Source organism: Opisthorchis viverrini (assembly GCF_000715545.1).
Source record: "Opisthorchis viverrini unplaced genomic scaffold opera_v5_157, whole genome shotgun sequence".
NCBI classification, from domain to species: Eukaryota; Metazoa; Platyhelminthes; class Trematoda; order Opisthorchiida; family Opisthorchiidae; genus Opisthorchis; species Opisthorchis viverrini.
In genome coordinates, this window is record NW_008751813.1 from 787,129 (window position 1) to 802,865 (window position 15,737).

Sequence of the window (15,737 nt, forward strand, 5' to 3'; positions counted from 1 at the left end):
TGTCTGTCTGTCTGTCTGTCTGTCTGTTCGTTTACCTGTCCGTCTGTCTGTTTGTCTGTCTACCTGTTTGTCTGTCTGTCTGTTTGTCTGTCTGTTTGTTTGCCTGTCTGTCTGTCCGTCTGCTATCTGTCTGTCTATCTGTCTCTCTCTCTGTTTGTCTGTCCGTCTGCCTGTCTGTTTGTCTACCTTTTTATCCTTTACGCAAGTAGTTTTAGTCAATATCAAAAAGAAGAAATGTGTTTGAATCTCCAAGATGCTATTTGCACACGAGTAACAGGCCTCAGCTGCGCGCTCTCGTAGATTCAACAATAGGTGCGCTTGTCTATCCTTGACCGGCGAAGCGCAGCGTGAAAATCCACTCACAGAACTGTGAACTCGAATGGCTGACAGTGTGTGTTCTGATCGTCGCACTGGAGATCGGCTTCGTGAGTATTATGGGAAGAGTTACGGCGAGGGGTTTACCGTAGAACAAATCAGAGCAAGTCGAGCTGAATATGCACGAATATGTGCACACAAACATACACATGGAAACTACCAGAGACAATCGGGACGGCCAGTTTAGCAAGGCGAATAGCGGATACAAAATCCATGGCAGAGAGGAACAAATAGAATTCACTAAGCACAGGGGAAAAGTAGGTAAACGAGTTTGGAGAGTTATCCAGGTCTCAATTTCGGTTCACTGTATGTGACTTGGCAGTGCGGCCCACCAGACGATCCACGTCGCCTGGGTTGTTAAAATATACCTAGTTGACAACAATAAGCCACCAGTTGGGCGTGCCAGTTTTTAGAAATGCCTCTACTGGTCACTCTCTGTTCTTATTCCTTCACTGTGTACTGAATGTTCAGGCGGAATTGCGCGTGCCTCATTGTAAACCGCATGTGATATCACTCACTGTGGCCGGGGAATCAAAGGCGTAATTCAGAGTGACGGGTGAATCCGGTAATGGAAGTCAGCCCATCATGTGAAAACACTTGTTTGCATCGCTCAAACTCGAGTCCGTTAGCCTGTTCGAATGCGCTGTTACGGTTGTGCTCAGCATGAGCTGATGGAATGGTGGTCACATTCACTCTGTGTGTTACATGCATCTCATTCAAGTCCACACCACCCCTTCTGAAGAGCTACAGTCTGTGTGAAACCTCAATGCAGAGCTTCTGTGTGGAAAGCGGGAATGGGCGTACCAGGACCAGAAAATGACCGTTCAAACGACAAATCGTTTATATTGCTGGGAGAGGAAATTGAATATCGCGCTATTAGAATACAACCGCGACAAATTAGGGAAGTATTGCCTACTTTGAAAATGTGGTCAGTTGCTCTGGTACGAAGAATCGAAATGACGATTGGATGAGCAGTTTCTGGTGCTCTTGACGTAGTTTTGGAACTTACACAATTTAAAAAGTCCACGGCTGTACCATCGCACTAATAACGGCAGTAATCGCCTGTCTATGAGCAAATACATGTTGTGCGGTTAGTCGCAGAGTGGCCAAAAAAAATAATTTTGAAATTAGTATACTTGGCCACCTACATACAGTTTGGTTTTCAAGCCGAAAATAAGATCAGTGAAAACTTGGGGACCACGCTATCTCCCCCTTATTATGGTGATAATTCAAGCCACTTTAATCAGGATGTAATAGCTTGCTTACCTAATTATCGCCTCATAGATGGAGAGAGACCAACAGTTAACAACTTTTCAAGAGAGGGTGCAGCGTCGGAGCTTGGTTCATTTGTTCGATCGCGTCATTGATGGCTAAGTAGCACTCACGTGGCTTACCCCCATCGACCAATTAGGATCCTCACTAGGGCGTGTTTGGTGGTTGGTTAGTCTATTTATCGTTGTACGGCTTGTGTGGCTATACAAAACATCATCCAGCCAGCTCCAAATCAGTCAGTTTTCTTCATTCTTGACAAACATGGCGTCCAAATGAATATAAAAAGGAACATATTTTTGTTGGAGAGGGAAGCCGGCACATACGGAGACCTCGGAAATACAACAGCTTCAGACAAAGAAAGTATCCTAGTTCCATGATAAATCGGTTCGATCTATATTAAGCAGCAATCAGTAGTGGCAACTGGAATTTGCCTATGGACTGTCAAAGTGCGTTCTGCCCTCTAAAATCACACCATGCAACAGGATCCCGATTAATTCCCATCGTTCATATGCGCTACTTAAAGTTTTTGGTAGTCAATTTTCAACTACGTACCGTTTCCTACACCGTGAGCCATCCCGTGGTGTTACGCGAATAAGTGATTAATCACTTACGCCTCTTTATTGTTACAAGCGGTAGACATGCTCTTGTTGAACGTGCTGTAGGCAAGCAGAAAGTACAAAATGAGAAAACAGTTTGCTTGACGATACAGAATAGTAGTTGGAATATCAGATAAACTGCATGTAGAGACCAAAGTGCCGGAAACTCAACCATTATTACATCAAGAAAAGGTATCCATTTCTCTCACCCGTGGGGTTGAGGAGAGAACTCATCACAGTGATATTGCAGAACGTGAATGCCAACATCTCGGGAAAAGCTAGGGATGAATAGGTCAGGAACATAATATGGAGAATCACTTGAAGACAGGGGAAGAAACAGTAAGTCGTCCGAGCAACACGGATCAAATGCATTGTGTTGTCCCAATCACTGGCGACAGGATTTTCACGATTTTACTCATAATGGCTCACCAAAAAGACTTCACGGGTTGAAGAGGCGTTAAATTAAACAAACCGCCTTGGTAGGAATAATACGCATAAAGAAGATGCAGATGCTGGACTGTACTGGGTTGAATGACCGCGGAAAACTTTGAGAAAGCGAAATTAAAAGTACGAAAGTTTGGTTGACCCAAACAAGATAAAGATGATGTAAAACCCACGCATCAAAGCGTGACTGATATTTATGTACTATATCCGATGATAGTTTTCATCTTTTTTGCATCGAATGAAAGTAGTAGAAGAAACCGCTTTTTCCACCTCCTGTATATCGGTGGGTGACTAAAGAAAAAAGAACAGCACTGTATCGGCGTATTTACGAATTCTAGTTGCATGCACTTGAGAATAACAAGAATAGTGGTAGTAGCGGTAGGTTCAGGGGAAAGGCCAGAATTCAACGTTTCTAAAACAGGTTACCGCACATTCATATGAGGGTACGTTGCTCGGATGTGTTGAACGACGTAATCCGCCGTGTGTGCCCGATCCAGCTCAGAAAAGACGTGCGTTGTGCACTCGCTGATTCCCTTTCGGACAACAATTCCGAAAATCCTAAAACGGAGATAGATGTGAATATATAACATTCAACCACTGAGTTGCTGTTGCGGCCTGATTAGGAACAGAATGAATACCTCGTTTCAGAGAGGTTTGGTAAACATAGGTGGATTTATCGTTTAGCAAACCTCTCTGAAACGATAACCTCCCAATCGTTCCCAAACATTTTCCAATTGATTGAGAATGAATACCTCTCTAGCCAGCTCATGTATAAACTGGATGACTGAACTTTGGTTTCATTGGCTATACTACGTGAAGCTGGAGTCTGATCTTGCTTATTATAGCATGGAATTCAAAACAGTGATGAAAAATTATTAAAATGTCCAAACCAGCACAGATCTGGACTGAGTAAGTATCGCAAGGCGATTCGGTTCATAGTGAGGCAGAAATTTGAAAACATACCTTGGGTGAACGAGGCCTTGAAGTTGGTGTTCTGGATGCGAAAATCTGTAATGGTCAAAAGAATTAAAATTACATAAAACCGTGCAATCAAATCTGGTATGCAATTAAACTAAGCTGAGACATTGGATCCTCAAGAGCCTGCCATTTCTGGGTTGTCTTTCACTACTGCTACCATTTACAGTAGTGAAAATAATGCGATTTTTCTCCGACCTCCACGGTTTTAGCCAAGTGACGTCGAGAAACAAGGCTTAGCAATACCGTTAAGGTAGTGATAGTCCTCATATCAATTTTTTTCACTTTTTTCTTTGGTTCTTTGGGAAGCAATTACAATCAGCGATACTATGCACAACATACGCGCTCAAATTGAACAGTTTATGGCGGAATCACGTCACACACTAATATGATATCGAGACTGTGCAAAAAGCAGTACAACATATGCTGGGAACAGGCTTACTCTTTCTTTCTTGACTCAAGACCGCAATACAACAACACGTGGTTGGGAAGATGCCGCCGTAGGAACAAACGTCTCTGAAGGTCAATGATGGTTATCCCATCGTGTGCGCTCACGTGTAGCTGTACCTCGGTGTAGCGTACACGGCTGACCCCATGATCACATTCGGATGCTGTTAGGAGCGTCAAAGGAATAAGCTGGTCTACAGCCCGAGCGAAACACAGTTCGGAACTCCACTGAGGCGTATCCACCGAACCCAGCATTAGACAGCGAAAAGCTATGGGTGGGGAAGAAGTTAGATTGGACGGAGTCAAACAGACAATAGTTAGGAACTCGAGGTTCATATAGTCATCATTTGTTATTGTTGCAATTATTATTATCATTATCTACGTGTCAGTCAGCATTTAAGTTTTGCACACAACTCCATACTGGTTAGTCGGTGAAAGAAGGATGGCCATCAAGCCGCCCGACATGGATTTGAATCATGATCGTCGCAGCAGAATACGCAACCACTTACCATCACAAAATCGCACCTAACGACGCTTGACATAATGTGGAACTCACAAGAACCCTTATGTATAAGAGGTGGGTGACTAGATAACGTCCCCTGATGCGACCGTATTGGATTCAAGATGAATCGATTTTAGTTCAGACATCCCCAGGAAGTGAAAAACAAACCCTAGAACACCGGAACAACTTTCTACTTCTTGCCAATGTAGGTCTTCTGATAGCGGTCTAGACGGCGCACGAAAAACTGATACGGCCATCCAAAATGAGAAATTTAGTTGTTAGGATTCAAATCTAAAAAATATGTTGCTGGAACATCCTCAAAGTCCTTCAGGTTCAGAGATGTTCATTTAAGGATTTTCTACGATCAAACTTAGAAAACTGAGCGGTGATTTGCGAATCCACAGTATATATTTCATCAGGAGAACGAGAATACCAGGTGAAAAAGCAGTGGACAGTTAGAACACACGATGTCTTTTATCACTCCCGTTCAAATGCACACATGCACATCCATCCGTCTCATAATGTTCTTCTTCCTGTTGCACTAAAGTTATCGATCACGAATTAGTGGGGATTTCAGGTGAGATAATAAAACAGTGAAAGTTGATGAGCCGTGCTTGGACTGGCGCAATAGCGATTCACTGCATAGTACCTGTGGTTATCGAATTTCTGCCCACACAACTGGTCGTTTTGACAGGTAGGGGCATCCAAAATATGTGTTCCTTTACGATGCACTACTGCCGTATCTGACCCAAAAATTAAATTTTTCAATGTAGATTTGGTCCCTAGAGTGAGATCAGTCGACGCCGAAAAGCCAAGAAGTACTTCACAGCTATTTGATTTTCATTGAGAATCATCAGCAGAGCACATCTCACGAAACCGCAGAGTCCCAAACCAAAAACATTCCGGCTAGTAGTTTGAACACTTGGCCGTTCGGTCACGAGCGGCTGATCAGTGTGATTAACTGGCACTTAGATAGGATATCGCGCCAGTCATTCTTCAAACAAACGGTCATATGTTCAAACTGCTAGCCTGGAGGTAGCGGATTCGAGATTCGCCAGATTTCCATAAGAAGCGCACTGCCAATGATTCTCAATAAGAACGAAATGGGTCTCCATTACTTCTCGGTTTGTCAGCATAGGTTGGCCTTACTTACAAAAATGAAATCCCCACTAGAAATTTCTAAACCCACTCGCACTACCAACAAGAACATGTATTTTTCATGTGATAACTGGGCTAGTAACAGCTCACGCAACTTTCTTGCTGATATAATATTGTACATATTGGCGACAAAATCTTGTGAACACTAGATATTCACAGAACTCTGGTCCTGAAATGGGTTGAGTAACACCAGCTTCTGGGTTGTCTGAAAATAAGTCACTTTTTACGCCAAGTTTATTTTGTACACGACTCTTTTGTACCCATCAACAACCTGAAAAGCAACTAAACTTTGAAGTACTTTGGGTGGTCCGTCCCTTTGTGGTATGAAGATGATAACACCATCTTACAATACTTACAAACGGCGTGTGGTTGGTTGCTGAGTTACACCTGTAATTCCTATAGAAGTAGTGTAGATGATCGTTGGTTTGTTCGTTGAGCTGGGCAATTCGATTGCAAACGTTTCATCACCAATCAAGGTGACATCATCCGTGCGTTGTTTGGGAGCGTAGTGGTGCGTAGCGATGGGTTGATGGTTGTGTTTAGCAGTGTGTGTCAATATACGTGCTGCTAGCCGGGGCTGACCTTCGATCACGGTTAGTTGTTCGGTCGGGCAGTTCCCTTGGTCGCACTGTTATCGTGTGTTCTGGTTCGTCGACGCCCACATGACCTCTGAGCTTGACATCCCCTGCTTTCGTGCTCTGGTCGATGCTGAAGTGACCTCCATAGAAGTGACCTCTGTTCTTGAACCTTTCGAGTTTCGACTTATGACCTTTACTGAATCGACTCCGAGGCGCTCCTTGTTTTTTTTGTGAATACGATATTCGGTTCTCCTTGAGTATTCTGTTTCAGGTGTTGGTTCTTTGTACGTAGTGGTGCGTAAACTGAATCCAGCTCAATGCATCAGTTAATCAACTCCGCCACTGAGTATCATGCTTCCAGAAATTCCCTTCATGTCTTGTGTCTCTGTGGGCCAAAATTTTTGCGTTTTCCAGATTGAATCTGTGGTCTTCTTGGTCCTCGCGCATGGATATTAAGGATAGGGAGTCATGTCCTCTGGCGGGCGCGTTGTGGTCCTTTATTCGTGTGCTTGGCGTCCTCCCGGTTTGTCCAACGTAGAATTTGTTGCAGTCGTTGCAGTTGATTTGGTTGTCTTGGTTGTCCTTCGGTCTTGAGATTAGTTCCCTTAGGGTGGCATTCGGTTTGTGGGCCATGAGGATTCCTTTTTGAGCCCACAATCTGGTTACGAGCTGTGATATATTCTTGATGTAGGGCAAGATCACCTTTCTGCTGGCTTACTGTTGGTATTGTTGGGATGTCTTCTTCTTCAAACCTGTCTTGATAAAATTCCTTGGATATCCATTGTTCTGGAATACTCTGAATAGATGATTATCTTCCTTCTTCCGTAGTTCTGTGGTGCTGCAGTCTGTCTCCAATCTCTTAAACAGGGTCTAGACAGCTCTCCTTGTGGTTCAGTGGATGATCGCTGTTGTATTTCAGTATCTTGTGGTTCAGTGGATGATCACTGTTGTATTTCAGTAGTTGATCCGTATGTGTCCCTTTCTGGTCTCCAAAGTCCCATCACTAAAACGTCCAAGGATGGTAGTCGGTTGTTCCTCTTCAGTTCGATCGTTAACTTGATTTCTTCAAACGTGGTGTTCATCTCGATACTGAAGATCCCATTGGAGTTCCTTTCAGCTGTCGACATATCTGTCCATCGAAGGTGAAGTATGCGTCCATGCAAAAGTTCAACAGTTTCCGTGGACGTTCGAGTTTCATGGTTTCTGTCGTGTTTGGATTATCCTGAAGCAGCTCCGCCTTGGTTCCTCTGGTGAGTTTACGATTGATTAAAGTGAAAAGTAGTGTAACATCAAATGAAAGTATGATTTCGTCGTATTCTATATTGACGTTCCTTAATTTGCGTAGAAATTGACCAGCATTATTGATTGTGCCTCGATCCACAGGTCAGGTGTTTTAATCTCCATAGGTCATTTGTTACTTTGTAAAGTGAAGTTCCCGGAAGTGAAGCGGGTGGTCGAAGTGGGGTTCCTTCTTTGTGCACCTTTGGTGGTCCGTCGAATTGTACAGTGTTGGTGCTATCGGCTTTCAGTCTCCATCGTTCCCGCTTCGTTACATCACACGCTGCTTGCAGTTGATTGATGATGTTTTATGTTGGATCATGACCTATTGACAAATAGGTCATCGTGTCATTTAGTAGTTGTTTTGCCTCTTCAGTGTAATCTGGCTTGTCCATTATCACCTTCATTCGTCCATTTTCCACCTGCAATATTATGACTTTTTCATCCTTCTATACATTCCCGAATAATTGTCGTTCTTGTTTGGAAATTAGTTGCATGTTTCCATTCCTTGTGATCGCCGGAACGATTTTCTGTCGGAGAAAACATCCCCAAGCGTCCTCCTAGGCTTTCTTAGACGTCATTTAAACGTTTGACTCTAATGAATAAACACTACAAAACGGTCTGATAATTTCTGAATCGACCTTCCATCGGATGCTGTGACGTCATTTGAACTACTTGCCCGCTTCATCAGTAGTATGTCTCGTTGGTGCTAAGATTATGACCTCTATTTGCACTAATTATTTTCAGACAAACAACGTGAGGCCATTCAGTAATTTTTGGCTGTATTCTTCTGGTACCAATACCAACGCTGTCTAAGCAATCCGTTTCATCTTTTGTACCTGGGTTTTCACACACTGAGTCATGCGCCACAAGTTTTTATGGAGAAACTGTGCTGGACTAGATGTATCACATTCAAAAGTGGACGAACAACGGTCTTACTGGACAACAGACCTGATTTCCCACATAGAAGTATATAACTAAGTGCAAAGTGCGTCAAACGATTGATCGAAAATACAGACTACCAATCTAGATCTCGCATTGAACTGTGGTGTAGAGTTCCGAAATCTATGTTTAGGAAATGGTGAGATGGTAAGTCTACACGGGGCAAAGTAACGTGAAAACTATGTGGATAAGCTTTTCAGGAAAATGGCAGACATAATGTACGTAATCGGAAAGCAGACAGAAAAATGGACCAAGTAAACGAACAATTCGTTCCAGACGGTGTGGAACGGTTAGACCGATTTTAACAATAATGAATTTTTCGCACCAACCAAAGCTTATGTTGTTCCACCTAGTAAGGTGGAACTGTTTAGTAACATTTTGCTTCTTCCTTGGAAAGTTAATTAAAAAGTACTATAGAAAATTGCCCCACTGCGCCCCGCAAGGCGAGAGAGTATGCTCTAAAATTGACCCTTGTCTCGTCCCCGTAATCGGGCACGCGAGGAGCTTGTCTCTGGTCGTTGTTCTGTTCTGTGAGTTAAACCATTCGGTTACAAAAGCTTCATTTCATGTGACTTGGTTTCCTTCCTTTAACTGAACTCGCTATACTCTACTGGCTTTTCCGACAAATTTTTGCGTCGCAGTAAACATGGTGAAAATCTGCAGGAGTCTTTTGCTAAATTGCTTACAAGATTCCTTTATACAGCGAATCGTTATTAGTGCAATAATAGCACTAAGGATGACCTGGAAATACAGTAGTCTATTCAGGGTAGGAAGCCCACTGGACTTGGTAAAATCGAGCCTTCTGATGTAGAAAGTTTCGTTTGGAGTATCGACCACATCTGTCAGCTGAACGAAACAAGCTGGATAATCAGTCTTTTCTCACGTTACACGATATCGTGGAAGATAAACTATTATAAGGTAGATTTTGAAATGAGAGGTCAGGTATACGCGGCGTGAGGTAGGAGAAACGCCTCCGGAACGACTTCAACCACTGACCCCACATATGTGCTCTACCTACTTACGTCGGCGGTTCGAGTCTGCCCTTTCAACATCTGAAAACCCTTTTTAGTTTCCAGCACTTCATACCAAAGCCTTTTGGATGTCTGGACACTATTAGCACCCAACCCGTTGAGGAAGTCATGCAAGGGGCTCACTAATGTCACTGATGTTCAAACGGTGGCCACTCCATTGCAAAGTTTGGGTGCATAAGCTCGACGGAGAATGAGAGTCCCCGGTAGCCTAGTCGATAGAGCACCGGTCTGCCTGGCGAGCCGTCAGTGGTTCGAACGTGTCCTCAGGGGTGTCCTTTCGTCTATGCTACATAAACATGACACATGTACTCGGGCTTATCATTTCTATATTCTGCAAATTGTGAACAATATGTGATCACCATATATTGCATGATAGTCTCCAAATGATACCGCTTGGAGGATGATCCCCAAACCTGATACTACTAGAGTTTATGGTTAGGACCCCAGTAATTGAGACAGGCATACTACAGTTTCTTCCACGGTTTTAAAACTCGTCTTACTCTACATTTCATTCACTGTTTCGCCTATTTTAGTTTATTTGGTCACTTGTACCCACTTTCGCTTTCACGTGAAGAAGAGTAACTGAGATGAATTGGCGACTGAACAAAGTAGATGATGGAGATACTTTGCTAAATCGGAACTGACCTGTCGGGTAGCTGTCCCAATCTTGTTCTCAAAAGCAGTCCAGTATCAGAAGGAAGAACATCCGTCTGGTAGCCGTGTACTCTGATGAAATGTACAGCCGACGTCCGATGCTAGTTGAACATACCCTAATATTGCGTCATCTTTCTATTATTCAAAGCTGGCATTACCGAACTTATCAGCTTTCACTCTTAGTAGTTTAGTATAATTAGTAGTTTGTGATGGGACGTATTCGGACAGAATTGGCCTGCGACAAACTTTCGTAAGATAATCAACTTTAAGGGCATTTGGCAGAAAAATTCTCCACTCTTTTTTGCCTGCATCCCTCAAGGTTACGCGAACTGATAGACGTATGATTCATGGAAGTACCTTCAGAAGGAAACAAGCAATACTTATCAGCGACATTGTTCCTCTTAATTGGGCAGTGATTAACCAAATAAGGTTAGATCAGCGGGGACTTGCAAATTCTTTCTGATTGAACTGAACGGTCTTCGTTCCACCTACGAATGGTCACAGACACATACCTCGACCTACAGCTGAGCTTTCATACAGCTTTCACACTTGTCATTTCCTTGTTGCTTATTACGGAAAACAAACTGACCACCGTTAGGTTCATCCTCTATGACAAACCTCATCAGATCATTTGTTTTTCGCGGTAGTTAAGTTACAAAGAATGAGAATTTGAGGCAACCGGTAGAGTGAAAGTTGAATTTTGAACATCCAGACCCGCCGTAGCCAGACACTGGTCAGCTAACGCTGCAGGCGGAGTTAGTATTCATCAAATTCTGGAGAAAGGTGGTCCTACTTTGCTATTAGTAATGCCACAAATACCGATCCACTTCGTTGGCCTTCTCACTTGTCCGTCTGGCGCTGAATTCCACTTAATTACGGGAGTAGGTGGTCCCTTTGAGTGTACCTTATTCGAAGGGACCTAGATAGCGGACCACCCCATTCGTGAACATACGCAACACAGCGCAAATATCGTAGTTACGACAAAGCAATATCCGGATAAAAGTTCATACGGATATGATCCACGAAGTAGATATTCGCCGTGTCCATAGCCAATAGAACTTCCACTGTGACTGCTTCCAAGTTAGCAAACGAATCACCACGTATGGTATCTCAGAACAACTGCACTGCTGTGAGAAACTAATCAACATAGGGCAAACTTGAGCAATGATTTCAATTCTGCTTATTCGAGGATATCCCTCGCGAAATAGTTCTACTTCTTGATACTTTAAAATACTGGACAACCATCTAGCTTTTTGACGAAAAAGCTGTTGTTGGGCATCTATCTTGTTGATATCTAATAACACCCAACACCAGAGTATCATGCACATTTCCTCTGGTAATTGCTTGGGCATAGATAGGAGGCAGATTTTGCTAGCAGTTCCAACTGGTGCGATTACTATGTCCAGATGGGACAGTGTATCGACTCAGGAAAAGAAGACGTCGCTTTGTAAGTCATACCGAAATTATAGCCTAGAGGCATATCAGCCCAGCTTTGGGGACAATTGACAACATAAACCGGGTTAGCTTATGGGAATCGAAGACAGTCGTCAAGGCCCTGTGGTCTGGTTAAAAGATAAAATGTCGATCACGCGGCTCTGTCCCGAAGGTCTTTATGGCAGAAAACACAGTTACCGCTCCTTTTATAGCACACTCGTAATTATTTTGTTATTGACAGTGGGCGAGATGAATGGCAAACAACTTCTTCAACCGCTTTGAAAATGATGCATTATGATTGCACTAACTCCACATTCTGAAGCGTCAAAGGACATGAAAATCTCATTTTTAAAGCTGTCTTGGGTTAACTACAAATGTCCATTAAGCAGATTTTAGTTGATTCGAAGACTAGACTGTAAGTACTACATTTCAATGAATAAGTTTGCATCTGTCAGTGTCTACACCGGAAAGTAAGATAAAAATTCCGGTAACGAACTGAATCAGTGTAGCATCATCGGGTTGTCGCGCAAATGTCGCGAAAATGCAAATCTCGAAAGCGCCCAATATTTTCGCTCACTAATGTGTTCATAAAATTGGGCTTGGCCATAAAGGAAACTACGCACAAGGTTACTGAGAACCCTTCAAAAGGCCACAGAGAATAGCATAAACGAGAGATTCATCTGGGTTTCAGGTGGGCCTCCAGTAAAACAGATGAGTGTATTTGTCGAAATCTGTTCATTTCCAGGTTCAACTAGAACCCAGTTACTGCACCTGACCGATGAGCCCCAAGAAGGGCGAAACCGGTCGTGGGCTATCGAAGAGTTTCAGTACCCTTGTGAATAGTTTGCTAACTTGTTTTGCATAGCACTGAATTAGCGAACAATTCTGTCGATTCGGTAAGTATGTGCGAGAGTTTCGAGCATTGCGTCGCTTCATTCATCTCACCTAAATACCTTCTGGTAAAATTCTTAACAGAAATCAGAATATTATTTGCCAGTATTTACTAATGAAAGTGTCTATCTCGAAATTGGTTTCCATGTGCCTTTTGTATCGAATTTCATCTTCGTCTTGCAAATCTGGTTCGAATTAGCCACCAAAATAGATATATTTTCATTCGCTTTGAAGTATGCCGCAACCACATGTTTCCAGCACTCGGAAGTGGAGACTGATTTCTCTTCATGGTTTTCGCAATTTGCTCCAGTCAACGAGCACACAGTCACACACAGAGTGAGGCTACACTAATGGCATTATTATCCAGACGCAATTTTTAGTTAAAAGGGTAATGTAGTTATACACAACAAGCCTTTCACTGCAGGCTAAGATGTACTGCATGTTGGGTGGATGTCAGGAGAGTCTGATTAGGCCGAATGATGTCCCGCTAATCATCCCAACAATGGAAATGTTTGTCCGACAAAACACGTCGAATGTTCACAACTCTTTACTGCGAGTCTTACATAAGTTCAGCTGAAACCAGTCTGTAAATTGTTTTCGCTGGACATAAACCTGATGGATTTATTCAGCGTCAATAGCCTTCCAGTGCGCTATGGTAGCTGACTGAAGAAATATGCGGGATTCGGACACAGTTTGCACATTCAACTTGATTGCGCTATGATGGCTGAACGACCCCCACGATAAGCATGGGCATCCGCACAGAACGTGATAGAAACTCTTTAGGAATTGAACTGACTCATGTGGTAACATGCAGCACTCAAAGACAGTCGACGGGCTGCTCAACACTCCCTCCCTTTAGACAAATGAATACTGAGAACCAGATGAGGAAACACATTCGTGTTCAAGAAGCTTAGTCCCATCTCGTTTTGAACAAAGCAGTGAGTACAACATGGTTCCAAGATGAATATAGTTCGTACACTCTCTTCCGCTGTAAAACATGTCAAATGGCATAAGACACATAATAGAGTATGGGATACGACATTTACGAAATTCTGAAACAACGTAACCGACAATAAAATTTAGGAGTCTCAGAGCCATTCTTAGGTCATTCTGAGCGTGACGGACAGGCTTGGAACGATTAATCAAAGTCATACCAAGGAACTTCAACCTATGTGGCCGCCAGCTGGTCGCTAAGACGCGGAACGGTGAGCTGAATTCAACTCCGCGGCTTGTGGGTGAATTAGAAGCCTATTGATAGACGATTTGACCCTGGATTCGATCAGCTTTGGGTTAACGTTAGTTGATATAGTGCGGAGTATTTTGGGCACGTGCTCCTTTGCTCGTGTTTCCTGACTCCGGTCAGTTCTAATGAAACTGCAGGCGAGCTGATAAATACAAGGAGTTGTGGATCCAAACTCAAGTCCAGCTACGCGACCTACGCCACTGCTGCCGATCAAAATAACGACCTCCGTGTTTCGGGGTCTAGTGAATTAGTAAGCTAAAAAATTAATTAAACTTTAAAATTAAAATGAATTAAGTGAACTTCTCCGGTCGTCATCCCGGTCATCCTGGAAGCTGGTGTGGTCATACGGATATTTTATTACTGGATTGAGATTTAGCGAGACGGCTTTAAGAATAACAAAATAGAGTACATATCTTATCCACGATGTCAACGCTAACCATGCTATTGGACGGAGGTCCAGCATGTGTTTTCACTGTCCCTTCTTTTCGGGCACGGATACTCGCTTTCTATTTATACGAGCGTACACTTGCTGTAAGACTAGCCTGATATCGATCCAGCAGCTGAGTGGTTCTGATTGGCTTAACAGTGCATGCGTCATCCTTTCATCCTGTGCGCGCATGCTTTCATGTTTTACTTATCCTATGACATTGGCCTAGTGAACTTTCCTAATGCGCAACCAGTGCTTGCGTACTACTCAGCCGCTGTTAAATGAAGCTCCCACTGGCTTCCCCACCCTCATGCGAGTGTCCTGTGTGTACCAGACTTGAATCGTACTTCAGCAGTTTGCTTACAATGGTGAGATACAATAACTGAGTCGTGCGCGATTGGCTTCTTTCATATTAAAGACATTATTTCTACTCCTGGTTCTACTCTTGAACCTATAATTCCTTCAATAAAATTTGAAATGTTATGGTGATGTTCGCTTCATCGCTATTGGCAAGCTATTTTCCGTAAGGCGTGTTACCAACTTTACCCAACTTGCATTTTCAGTAGTGATTCGAGAAAGAAGAAAACTGAGCACGTCATTCAGCCTCATGTGCTTTCAGGGGTTAGGGATACAAGACCAGAGAACTTACTCAGGCCTTGGTTACCCGTGATATCCAGTGGTGAACGTCTTTGGGGCGAGGAACCTTCGCGAACCACGCACACATAAGGTACATTGTGTGAAGGGACAGGATTGTCGTGGACGTGAATTGACATTTGTGCAATGCCATCCATTCGATGAGGAGGGCCAACAGGTCCGTCAGTGTGTAACGAACCTACTTCGGATGGCGGTGCTCCTCTCACGCTACCCGAACTGGCAACGGTGACATTGTCTGGCACTGCACCATCTTCGACTGCTGGCGCATGTTTCACAGTGCCAATTACCAGAGAAGGCAGTGTAGCACTTCCAGATGACGGTAGATTCGTTGGGACCGGTGGTAGAATCAGCCGACATGGTAGCGCCAGCGGATCAATAGTGTGCTGGTGAATCAAAGCCGCCAGACTTGGGAACACTGGTTCGCTGGCGAATCCTTTAAGTCGTACGCCTCGTGTAGGTGTATTGACTACCTCAATCAAATAGTGTCTTACCAGTTCCGATTGGAGGTCGTCTGTAATTTATAAGAAAATTGCAGCGGGTAGTGAAGACAGAAAAGCAGTTATCTTCGAAATAGCAACCTTAGTTTTGGTTCTCTTGATTTTAACCAGATTTCGTTTAGAGCACCAACCTAACATGCTATCAGGATATACTCTATCACGCGACGCCATCACTACTGTAACCGAATGACTATGCCCATCAGTCGCGGAAGATTGGTTCATGTATCCTCTGAGAGTCGACTCAGAGATTTGACACGATCGAAGGCTGAGGACAATGAAGGGGGAATGTGAAACCCAATTCAAAATGAACAAACACAAGGAAGCTGCTCAACCACCAGA

General features: G+C 43.5%; 1 protein-coding gene across 1 annotated transcript in view; it reads right to left on the bottom strand.

The window, feature by feature from the left end:
* The window catches only part of T265_14202 (hypothetical protein), a gene marked incomplete at both ends in the record, with an annotated part of 144,129 nt that overhangs the window by 2,351 nt on the left and 126,041 nt on the right, over nucleotides 1-15,737 (bottom strand). The window contains 4 exons of the mRNA XM_009172509.1: nucleotides 3,119-3,245; nucleotides 3,651-3,695; nucleotides 4,105-4,378; nucleotides 14,912-15,412. Coding sequence (XP_009170773.1) covers nucleotides 3,119-3,245; nucleotides 3,651-3,695; nucleotides 4,105-4,378; nucleotides 14,912-15,412 — 947 coding nt within the window. The remainder of the gene's footprint in view (nucleotides 1-3,118; nucleotides 3,246-3,650; nucleotides 3,696-4,104; nucleotides 4,379-14,911; nucleotides 15,413-15,737) is intronic.